At 41.9% G+C, this 12,797-nt stretch overlaps 1 protein-coding gene across 1 annotated transcript in view; it reads right to left on the reverse strand.

The window, feature by feature from the left end:
- Positions 1 to 1,066: 1,066 nt before the first annotated feature.
- Positions 1,067 to 12,797, reverse strand: part of Cdk1 (cyclin dependent kinase 1) — a 20,635-nt gene continuing 8,904 nt past the window's right edge. Inside the window, exons 2-7 of the mRNA XM_055598849.1 lie at positions 10,363 to 10,519; positions 9,228 to 9,351; positions 6,548 to 6,718; positions 3,738 to 3,901; positions 3,509 to 3,650; positions 1,067 to 1,361 (exon numbers count right to left, since the gene is read on the reverse strand). Coding sequence (XP_055454824.1) covers positions 1,263 to 1,361; positions 3,509 to 3,650; positions 3,738 to 3,901; positions 6,548 to 6,718; positions 9,228 to 9,351; positions 10,363 to 10,519 — 857 coding nt within the window. The 3' untranslated portion in view covers positions 1,067 to 1,262. The remainder of the gene's footprint in view (positions 1,362 to 3,508; positions 3,651 to 3,737; positions 3,902 to 6,547; positions 6,719 to 9,227; positions 9,352 to 10,362; positions 10,520 to 12,797) is intronic.

Consider the following 12,797-nt stretch of genomic DNA (forward strand, 5'->3'; position numbering starts at 1 on the left):
TCCAGCAATCAGCATTCGCTGGCCACTCTGCTGATCTGCTTAGGATAGTCCTGTGAGTCAAGAGTGTGGGCAGCAGTTACAAACCTCCAGGATGGAGGGTCTCCAGGACTGGAGTGCCCTAAACACATGAGGACGTTGCTGAAAACAGAAAACTTAAAACTGCGAACTTGTTCCCTCCAACTGAGACAGAAGTCTCTACAGTCAGAGCATCAGGACATGAATGCCGGAGGGACTTCCCTGGCTCTGGTCAAGCACAGGAGGCTGAGGCTGAGCTATTGTTAGATTAGGCCGGAAAAAGGAGCAAAACAAGTTTATTCCATCGATCGGAGCTCAGTCTTTTCAAGATCCTCCAAATATTAAACAAACTAAAACATTTCAGCCTTTTCCTCTAAAAAGAGCAGTCGTTTCAGACAATCTTTTGACTACTAGGAGATAAATCAGGCTGCTTCTAACAATTACACTAAGCAGCATGGCTACACAATTGAATTCCCAAAGTAATTTCAGCTAAATATTTGGACAAGGACATTTTTAGACACTCCTAATAGATGACACTGTCAAAAGATTTTTTAAGCAGTTTTCAAATTAAAGGCTTGGAAGCCAAGGCAAATCCTCTAACCTGCCTCTGACCACTCAAGGCCCATGAATCCAACTGGACAAAGAGTTTTCACAACAAACCTAAAAATAGGGAGTCTTCATTAATTTTCAAAACTGCCCTTCCACTCAGGACAGCCCTTGATCTCTAGCTGTAAAACATGGTCAACTTTGGTGCACTTAAATGTTGGGTTTAGAAGTTACTAAAATCCCTAGAGATCTCGCAGGTCTTCAGCCTTCTCATCATGCTTAACCACCAGTAGAGTAACACTCCTGTAAGCAGACTGTAATTTCCGCATAGCAAGAAACAGGTACTCCAGAGCATCATGAAGGCTGAACTCCGCTCCTCTCAGATTGCATGGTCCCAGCTGCAGGAATAGCTGCTGTGAACTCTGGGGTGATTTAAATCTCCCCATTGCCTTATAGCAACACTTCCACTTGCATTACAGTAACAAACAGCCACCACAGTGACATCTACACATATACAGAATTATATTTAAATTCATATGGAATAATATTTACATGTTAATTAAGTTATATGTATGAAATTAGGAAAAGTCCAGGTGATGGTTTACAAACGAAGAGAAGAAAAATATACAAGACAGGAAGAGAGCCAACAATAAATGCCACTATCTTGCCCTGCCACAGCAGGCAGGGACTTCCACAGAGAGCTACATCTTCTTAATCTGATTGTCCAAGTCATCAAAGTATGGGTGCTTCAGGGCCATTTTACCAGAAATTCGTTTGGCAGGATCATAGACTAGCATTTTCTAGAGAAAAAGAAGAAATAAATGAGTTATATTAAAATCCCAAAAGCCTTAGCTTTCTCCAACAGTGAGCCTTATATTAATTTCAGTGAATATCTAAAGGGAACTCAACCAGCTCACTACAAAGTCTGCCCTCTATTTACCACTCCAAGATACTTAAATCACAGACTTCTTGAAAACCTCATATAAATTATAAGATAAGCACTCAGACAGTTTTAAAACCAAAACATAAACTTACAGATTATCTAGCTAATTATATTCACCTTGAAAATTAAATGTCCATTTTTTATTCACAACACTCCTGAAAAGGTAGCATAACTACAGAGTTTCATGATACAGTGTTCAGACAACCCCTTCCCCAAGCTAACAAAAAAAAAGTTTTTAAAAGCACAGCTACAATAGATGAATTAATTACTATAAACTAATTTATATACTCCAGATATAAAGTATTTGATTTTAAATCTGATCACACAGAGCAAGAGATGGCTCAGTGGATAAGAGCACTATCCTTCCAGAGGTCCTGAGTTGAATTCCCAGCAACCACATGGTGGCTCACTACCATCTATACTGGTATCTGTTGCCCTCTTCTGGTATGCAGGGATATATGCAGATAGAGCACTCAAACAAAATCTGATCACACACAATACCTTCAGAGAAAACTGAATCAATAAACAAACTAAAAGCCCACCCTGACGGAATAGGGCCTTGAGTGACAATGGCTCCAAAATGCTGGACTGACAGGCAGGGGCCACCACACTAGACTTGTGGTGCTAGAGATCAAAGCCACGACTTCATGTATGCTGCACAGATGGCACACTACACAGATACACACTACACTCTGCGGAGGTCCTGCTGACTAGCTGCCACTGACTCACATCCTCACAGCAAAAGGAAGGATGTGCTGCGCTGCTCAAATTAAGACACCAAGTGTCTCATGGACATTGAGACTCAAACCCAAATCCCTAACTCGGGAACAAACTGAAACCTGAAGCCAAGTCTAATTAATCAATAACCCACAGTGGTCTCCACCTGTGGGAAAGTTGGCTTCTGCCGGGGCTGTGAAGGATACAGACATTGCTAACTGTAGCACAGTGCTCGAGTGCAGAGGGCAGTGACAGTGCCAGTTTTCAGCAGGGGTACAAGATTAGCCACTTCAAACTGTCAGCACAGGCTGTCGGTTTGTGTACCAAATTGATTTTTGTTAAGTCAGGTGAAATTCTTTCTGTTCAAAGACTCGAGAGCTGAGGATGCACTTCAGTAATCCATGGCCAACTGCCTCCCTGAAAGCCCTACCTCTCACCCATAGACCCCAGCAACACACACGCACACACACAGCTAATAACTTTAGACACTACCAGCAGACTGAGCCCAGGACAGGGAAAGGATATCCAACAATATCAAAACGCAAAATATTGAAAACTATAGGCGTCTAGACAAATCTGAGCTCTATTTGCTGGCGCCACTTGTAGATTGTAAGGAAGCTGAAAGAGCAATAGGAACATATAAATGTAATTGATTCCTTCTACAAATTCAAATTTTAAACACTGCTCTATCTACCTACAACAAATTTCCTCAAGTAGGCCTTTATTTATTAGTCCTTAACAGTAATTTTGTTCTCTGTTTTGTTTTAAAGAAAGTAATTGCTAATTGGATGTACCAGTCTAACCGAAGTCTTTCCTAGCCTTTCTAATAGAGAAATTAGAAATATTCTAACAGAGAATAGGCCAGACCTGAGAAATGGGGAGTTTTCACTGTAAAAAGCCTGAATAACTCAAATCATCAAGCAGTCAACAAAGTACAGACTGATAAACTAAAAGGGGCTCAGTAGTAAACACACAAAACAGAAGTCATTGATATAACTCAGCCACATACTCTCAAGGAAAAAGGTCTGTGAGCCCTGGCCTCTCCTGCCCATCCACTGCAATCTACCAGAACAAGAAGTGAATGAAAAAGTCTGACACAGAAGGTTCCTCAAGACCACTAGCACTTCATATCTCAAGGCAGCGGTCGCAACAGGCACACCAGGCATCTGGCTCAACGGCTGACCCTTCCCGCTACAAGTCCAGGGCTGAGTGTGCTCAGGCACTCCTGTCTGTCACTATGAACCTGCAAGTACACCACACTCAAGCCATGAAGCACAGCTCGCTTACTGAGAGCAAGTCCAAGCCGTTTTCATCCAGGTTCTTGACGTGGGATGCAAGGCTCCCTGGCTTCCACTTGGGAAATGTGTTCTTGTAGTCCTGCAGGGATTCTACTTCCGGCCACACTTCGTTGTTAGGAGTGCCCAGAGCTCTGAGAGAGAACAAAAATCCTATCATATACATGGGCCTTTATTTAATCTCACAGGCTTTTAACAGCTTAGGCATAAAACACAGTTACCTGAAAATCCTGAAGAGCTGGTCAATCTCTGAATCGCCATGGAAAAGAGGCTTCTTAGTTGCCAGTTCTGCAAATATGGTCCCTATACTCCAGATGTCAACCGGGGTGGAGTAACGCGCTGAGCCCAGCAACACTTCTGGAGATCGGTACCACAGTGTCACTACCTGGTGCAAGACAGACCACACAGAGTAATGTGCTGCACACAGCTGTGTCGCTGGCCTGTCTTTTAGGATGCTGTGCGGGTGTCACCAAGAATTTAAGTCAGTTCACTATACACAAATACTAACTCAAAGCTGATTGTTTTGTTTCTGAGTTCTGCTCATTAGTCTTTTAATCTTGCTTTCCTTTTTTTTCTTTTTCTTGTCTTTTCAAGACAGGGTTTCTCTATATATGTATACCCCGGCTGTCCTGCAACTCACTCTGTAAGCCAGGCTGGCCTTGACTCAAAGAGATCCAGTAAGCTTCTGCCTCCTAAGGTGGATTAAAGGTGGCCTGAATTAGTCTTGCTTTTCAAATCATTGAAGTAAAAGGATCACAGTAGCTATAGCATGGCTGGGTTCCCTGGCATGTATATCTTTAATCCCAGCAGAGGTGGATCTCTATGAGTTCAAGCCTAGCCTGGCCTACAAGGTGAGTTCTAGACCAGCCAGAGCTACAGTGAGACCTTGCTTCAAACAAAATAAAAAACTTTTTTTTTCCCTTAAACTTAAAAAAAAAAAAGGAAAAGGAAAAGCAGCTGGGTGCGGTGGAGCACACCTGTAATCCCAGCACTCAATAAAGGTAGAGCCAGCCAGGTCTACAAAGCCAGTCCAGGACAGCTACACAGAAAAACCCTGTCTCAAAAAATAAAATAAAATAATAATGATAATAAAGAAGAAAAAGCACTAAATAGCAATAGGTGGTTTAGGAATGAAATTGTACTGGACAAAGTGCATGTTTTTATCTACATGTTAAGAAGGTAGTTAAAATTAACATGAATGGGAAACCGAAGCCCCCCAAACCCCAACTGGATTAGTGATTACTAATCAACCATAGTAGTATATTTATCAAAATAGTGAATCTATGAGCTGGAGAGATGGCTCAGCGGTCAAGAGCACTATTCCCTCTTCCAGAGGTCCTGAGTTCAATTCCCAGCAAAGACGTGGTGGCGCAATACCATCTAGGCTAGGATCTGATGCCCTCTTCTGCCATAGCAGTATATATGCAGTCAGAGCACTCATATACATAAAATAAATAAATCTTTTAAAAAAGTAGTGAATCTATGACTTCTACAAATAAAGCTAGCGAGGTCAACAGCAGTTATAGCCACCAAAGAAAATTCTTATCATAAGCTATGAAAAATAAAAAGGAATAAACAAGGGCTGAGAAGGCAGCTCAGTGGGGTGGAGAGTTTGCCTATCAAGCAGCATGTGTGGGAGGAGAGCCCAGCACTGCCTTCAGCAGGCACAGCAGGTGAAGGAAACAGGCAGTCATCGACAGCTCCCCAGAGAATGGGGCCAGCCAGGGCTAAGGAGACCCTGCCTCAAAACCCATGAGAAGCAAGGAGGGAAAGGGACAAAGGTTCATTCACCTGACACTATCGACTCCAGGTTCACAAGTCCCCAGACATTCAATGTTCCTGTATATACAAGTCAATGCCCCTTCAGAAAATCCAGCCTGGTGATGCAGAGCTATTATCCCTGCTACTGGGAAGGCGATGGTAGGATTCACAAGCCCAAAGCCTGTCTGCTCCAGTGACACCAAGGCCAGCCAGGGCAATTCAGTGAGACTTTCTCAAATTAAGACCTAAGAACACAGTGTGAAGCCCTAGGCACAAGCCCTACGGCAGAGAAAAATAAATGCCAAGCAACCAAATAAAATGCCAACCATCAACTTAACACTGACAAAGCTTGGTGATAGGACCAAAGGTACAACTCAGTCAACGATGGATCACCTGACTAACATGGGGAAGAACTGGGGTTCAATCCCTTGCACAACCACCCTCAGCTATAGTTACTGGCTCCTAATCTATCAGAGTAATATAGATCTCAAACAGCAAAACCTGCCTCTTAATTGATCTGAATGACCACAGCAGGGTCCAATCAGGAAGAACCAGAGCTGTGGGAAAGATCGATATAGAGAAATAAGAACTCCAAAACTTGCAGTAAACCCCTTCCTTCTTCAAGGCAGCTTCAGTAATCTCTCCTGACAAAACATGCCAAAAGTTCCAGCTCCATTTTCACTGTAGTCAGACGTAAGAATCAATAACTGACACTACCAGAACAGAATTTTGTGTGGTGTTTTTTTCTTTTTTGGACAGAGCTTCCCTGTATAGCCCAGCCTGCTCTGGAACTAACTCTGTAGACCCGGCTGGCCTCAAACAAGAGATCTGCCTGCCTCTGCCTCCCAAATGTTGGAATCAAAGGTGTGGGCAACCACTGCCCAGCTGCAGAAACTTTTTTCTTTTTTTTTTTTTAGGATTACAATAGCTGTTTATTGACACTCTTAAAATAGTTTGTTTGGTTATAAATGAACAGTGTGGCTGAGTAACTGTAAACTATTACAAAATTCCTATATCCCCGAAGCATACTAGAAAGAAAAGAAAACTAAAGGTCAGTGCAAAATTAACATCTTCAGAAGTCCCATTGCATTCTGGATCATTATGATGCTTTACACCAAGCAAACCCCTGCTGCATTCATCACAAGGAACAGGCCTGTATTTTGGATAATCTGGTTCACCCTCTGCAGAAACTTTTTTTCAACCAAGTATTTTTTCATGGCTTAAAGACTACGGGAAGCAATCCAGCGATCACACTCCAGACACGGCTTACCTCATGTGTGTACACTCTTATCGGTATTCCAAATGCCCTGGCAAGGCCAAAATCAGCCAGTTTGATTGTTCCTTTGTCATCGATCAATAGATTCTGAGGTTTCAAGTCTCTGTGAAGAACTCTTCGGGAATGACAAAACACAATCCCCTGGAGGATTTGGTACAGGTAACTCTAGAACAAACAAGTAAGTCAGAAACTTAATCATTCGCAAGACTTTTAAATGATCACTGTTTCTGAAGTAAGAAATTACGATGCAAAGAAATAATTTAGCTACAAGACCTTTCAGGCCTCTTTAGATTAACATCAACTTGTAGGCAGAAAACTAGTTTCCATATAGTATATGGACGGATGTATCTATACCCACGTGAGCACTTAACGTTTTGTTCCCTATTTTTAAATCACAAGTTAGCTTTCTACACAGAAGTTTCCTCAAAATCGCTTTACATACTTTCCTCTTCGGAGACATCAATCTGACAGACTTAAAAGTTTGAAACTGGAAAATACGTACAACAGTTTAAACTGGGGTTTTGTAAAAGTTCAATCATAACCTAATTCTCTAGTATATGTGTGTGTGTGTGTGTATACATAGCGTGTGTGCCTGTAGGCATCAGGGCTAGAGGTGGAAATCAATGTCTTCCTCTACTGCTTCCACCCTTGTTTTTGCGAAAATATTTCTCACTAAACCTGAAGCTCATCATTTTGGCCAAACTAGCTGGCCAGTAAGGCCAGGGGAGACATATGAGCCACACAGCCCACTCCCTGCTTCCGCCCTTCAGGCTCTGCATTACAGATTTTCACACTACCACACCTGACTTTCACACTACCACACCTGACTTTCATATGGATGCTGGGAACCAGAACTCAGCTCCTCATGCTTACACCATAAGCACTTTCCCTAGATATGTCTCCCAAGCCATACAATCTAGTTCTTAAAACAAAATGAATCTTTTGTGTTCCCCAGAATTTAAGACAAAAGTTGGAGAAGGAAGGAGGTAGAAGAGGGCAGAAAAATATTGACATTATTCTAATACATATAATCTAATATATTATAGCTCCAACAAGACATAAGTCAAAGCACTAAAATCATTAAAAACAATTGTTCTGGATAGTCTTATGTCAACTTGACACAAACAGGAGTTCTTGGAGAGGAGGAATCTTAAATTGAGAAAATACCTCCATTAAGATCAGACTGTAAGCAAGCCTGAGGGCATTTTCTTAATTAGTGATTGATGTAACTGGGCCCACCTCATCATAGGTAGGGCTGCCCCTGTGCTGGTAATCCTGCATTCTATAAGAAAGCATGCTGAGCATGCCATGAGGAGCAAGCCAGTATACTAGCAGCACTCCTCAATGGTCTCTGCATCAGCTCCTGCCTCCAGTTTCCTGGCCTGTTTGAGTTCCTGCCCTGACTTCCTTTGATGATGATGCGCTATTGTTACATGGAACTGTGAGGGAAACAAACCCTTTCCTCCCACATTGCTTTAGTCATGATGTTTCATCACAGCACAGTAATCCTAACTAAGACATATATAATGTAAGCATTGGCAATAGTGGGCAACACTAACAAATTCAAGTGGGGGAAAAGGCAATAGAAGAAATTATCATCCATGTGTTACTAAAACGACCTTTAGAATCATTGAACAACACCCTAATATAAAAAGATGAATGAATATGCACAGGCTATGCATAAATGAGTAACCACAATATATATGTTAAATATCAACTAAAATAACTGTTGATATTTAAGACCCTTCACATAAAATACTGAGACTAAAATAAACAGTCTTGGTAATGATGTAATAATTTAACAACTGATTTTAGAGACCACATGGCCCTATCTACCAAGAGCTTAACTATAAACACATATTTTACTCCCAAGAATCAATCTCTAAAATGACGTAAAGAGGTGGGCAGGCTGGCATATGCCTATAATCTGGGGAGAGAGACTGGAGGATGAGGTGTTCAAGCGCAGCCTGGGCTACAGAATGAACCCCACCACACGGAAGGATGCACTGCAGCATGGTCTATGACAGATATCACTAGATTAGAAAGTAGTGTAAACAGAAAAATATGGAAAGTTTATTGGCTTTGTGACAATTACTAAACCTATGAAACAGACATGAAAAGGCCAACTAATGTGCATGCAACACATATATAGAAATAATCCCATTGTGTTTATATACACATAACATGAAAGGGTCACAAGGCATGGGTAGCTCAGTAAAGATGGTTTAAGGTTAAAACGCCTTCACCTTACACATTTAAAACCAACAATTAGGCACAATGCCCTAGATTCAATATCCAGTACCACAAAGAACAATATGCACATTTATAATTTAACTGAAATACAATGTTTAGATATTTTCTATAGAATAAGGCCACCTAGCATCAGCTCAGGCTTCTGTCACTGATCCACACATAACTGCTACAGCATATTCTATCTCCAGCAATAAATACATAGTCAATAGGGCAGCACCTACATCCTCAGACATGACTTTTCACTTCCTAGAATTGTCTAGAAATAAGACGGACAAATGATGACCTCAGCTATGTGGAAGGAAAAAATAAAGCCCTCTTTCTACTTCTTACAGGTTTCCCAGGATTCAGCCATAAAACACAAGGATAAAGAAAGTCTACATTCAGAGGGCATAAGTGTTAATAAAAGTATGTAAATCTATACCTTAACGAGTGAAGAATCCATGAACTGACCAGGAGGGATAGAATCCAAGTACTTCTTGAGATCCATAGACAGGAATTCAAAAATTAGATATAACCTGGAGTCCTGCATGAGCACATCCTGAAGACTGAGAAAAACAGTGCATGAGTCCAGCAAATGCCTCTGCCCTCCAGCTTCCACGAGGTACAATGAGCCAGCTCTGAGAGCTTCTCAGTTATCAGGGAAGCTCTCAATAACTGCCTGCACTCTCAAGTAGAACCTGAAGGAGCTAACTCAGAGACAAATCACATTCCCAAAGCTGGCTGCTGGTCCCTCAGCTTGTCTTTCAATGAAGTAAATTAATTATGGCCGTTAAAGGTGAACCTAACTTTAACCATTGCTCGCCAAGTCCCAGTCCCAGCAAAATAGTTAGAACCCAGGCCAGAGGCTGAGGCCTGTCACTCCAACTAATACAGAGGCAGAAGACAGGGAGGTTAAGGCAGATGTTCTCTGAATTCAAAGGCTGCCTGAGCTAGAGAGCCTCTCTAAATAAGAGTGCTGGAAGCTGGGTGTGGTGGTTTAAGCCCATAATCTCAGCACTTGGGAGGCTAAATTAGAGGACAGAAGTAAATTCCAGGCCAGCCTGGGTGAGCTAGAGTAAAACCTTGTCTCAAAAATTCAAGACCCCCAAATTAAAAGGCCAAGGGAACACAGCTCAGTGGTGGAGCACTTCCTTAGCATGCCCAAAGCCCTGGGTGAGTCCCTCATACCAAAAGCAATTATATTGAACCAGTAAACAAATCCTTAAAGACCCAGCCCAAATGAGCCAATGAACATAAAATATCTCAGCCCCCAACGTAGCTACTTGTCTCAAGACAAAAGTCCTTTGGGGACCAGGGCTCTGAATGTAGGAGCCGACAAAGCTCCCCAAGAAGGGCTTCCATGGGCATGCCTTGCCTGCCCCTCCAGCCAACGCTATTCTCAGCACCAGGTCTCAAATTCTTCCAACAAGCTATTCTCCTTATCTCCTCCTAGCATCACAGTCAACAAAATAAATAGGACTTTATCCCACTTGAACAAGACACTACGTAAAAATTTCCACATTAAAATTGAGTTGAGACAGCATGAGAAGAATTGTTTCCATTCAGACATAGCACACCTGACTATATTTGGATGGCGAAGTTCTTTTAATAGAGATATTTCCCGAATTGCAGTACTGGGCACTCCTTCTTCCTCACTCTCTAGTCTGATTTTCTTCATGGCCACTATCTGGCCAGTCGTTCTGTGTCTGCCTTTATACACCACACCATAAGTACCTGAAATGAAGCAAAAGATTTTTTTTAATTGAACTCTTAACATGTCACATGGTAAGATATGCCTGCTGTGGTCGGGTAGGTCACGTCACACATACTTCCAAAAAGATACTGAAGTTACTACGACCTAACATGCACATGGTTTAGAAATAAAATTCACTGGATCACCCTGAGTCTCCCACAGTTATGTTTCCTTCGGGCCCCAGCCTGTGAACGTTGGGCATAGATCTCCTCCAAGCTGGAATTCACCTGTCAGATACCCTGCATGCACTTAAGACACATAAAACACTACATAAACTTAAGCTCAGAAAGTAGTACCAAGAGGAGGCACTGTGAAACTTTCAGAAAACTGTATTGACTTGGTCCTTCCTTAATTCTTTCACCCGTAAAATGCAGTCAACCGTCCTCATCCAGTAGAGTGAAGTAGAGACAGAAACACCAAATATGAGTGTCACATGAACAGCATCGGCTGTAAGAAAAGATACAGTGGAGCATGGCAGACACAGCAAGTGAGCTAATTCCTAGCTCACACCTGTGATGCATGCACTTCTCCAGATACTACAGGTGCCTTTTGAATTGGGTCCAGTTTAAAGAGGTACCAAACTCCCAAGCTATATAAGCTTTGTTCAACAGCTTTCCACGGCATCAGTGTGACTAGAACACCAGGCCTGGTGACACACAGCTATAATCACAGCTACTTGTAAGACTAAGATAGGAAAATTCCAAGTTGGAGGCAAACCTGGGCAACTTAGTGAGACCCTGTCTCAAAAGATACTGGCTCTAAGACTCCATCCCAATGGTCAACTGCTTAGAACAAAATAGTAAGCACTCCATTGTCCGCATAAGCTTTCTTCCAGCATTATTTACATTCGAGGACTGTTTGTTTTCCCAAACATTTTAATGACACTATTTCAAATAAAGTCCTCAATATTATGACCAAATGTTTGAATAACCAAGTTATTCCATATTTAAAAAAAAAAAAAAAAACAGACTGACTACATTCTGTCTGTAAAGTCATAGGAATTCTATATGCTCACATGTTCCTTAATGGCGGATATCATGCTTGTATGAAGCACACAACTTAGGTAAGCCATTAGCAAGATGTCTGTCCCAGCAGTCAAATCATTAAGTTGTATAACACAATCAAATAAAAAATGATTAATTTAGAATTCCTACTAGCATTTTGTTTCCTCCCAGTATACTACCACATTTCTTGAATAAAGCAGAATTCATGGCTTTGAAATTAAATAATGTTTTAGATTCAGAGCTATTTTACTCATTAAATAAATGAGGAGGGGAAGCATCAAACAAGGCTGGAGAGATGGCTCAGGGTTTAGAATTCACACTGCCCTTGCAAGGACCAGGACCCACTAGAGACAGCTCACAACCACCCTTAACTCCAGTTCCAGAGGAGATGACCCCTCTGGCCTCCTCCAGCTCAGCACAACTGTACAAACACCCTTAATTTTGAAAGTGTCATACAAATTAAAGCCAGCAGAAGATCCCAGTTATCCCAGGGGTACAGGCTTGACAGCACTGTGTGGGGAAAGCCCTAAAACCTCATCAGAACAAATGTTTCTGGAGTGCTTACTTACAATGCCAAAGAAGGCTCCCCCAACCACGTGTAGACAGTTATGTGATCTGAAGACTGCCCTGCTGGGCCCGGCGACCAACAGTACACAGGTGACTAAGGAGGAGAACCCATGGTGAGGTTTTCTCACAACTTATCCACAGGATTGACCAGGTACTTGGGATTGGCACAAGAAAATGTGGGCAATATCACCTAGTTTTCAAATTATTTCAACAAGTCAATTTTTCAGGATACCATCCACACAGAATCCCAAACAGCCAGGAACAATGTGGCAGACTCTAAGCCAGAGAAGAGTTCAGAAAAGCAGATCAGGGTGCTGAGGAACCTGAGCAGCTCCTGAGATGCCGGGACCCAGCCTTCAGAGAGCTTAAACTGGGAGCAACTAAAGGCACTACTGAGGCTGATTCGAAGGAAATGAACACTTCTTTAAACTAGAACAGCAGTTCTCAGCCTACGGGTCGCAACCTCTTATGGGGATGGAGGGATGCACATATTCTGCATATCAGATATTTATATCATGGTTCCTAACAGTGGCAAAATTAGTTACAGGTACCAATGAAAATAATTTTATGAGGGGGTGTCACCGCAACACGAAGAACTGTATTAAAGGTCACAGCATTAAGGAGACAGTTGTGGAGATGATGGTCACATTAAAAAAACAAACAAACAAAACAACCAAAAAAAAAAAAA

The sequence above is a fragment of the Psammomys obesus genome, unplaced genomic scaffold (assembly GCF_907164565.1).
Source record: "Psammomys obesus unplaced genomic scaffold, mPsaObe1.curated_primary_1811, whole genome shotgun sequence".
Lineage (NCBI taxonomy): Eukaryota > Metazoa > Chordata > Mammalia > Rodentia > Muridae > Psammomys > Psammomys obesus.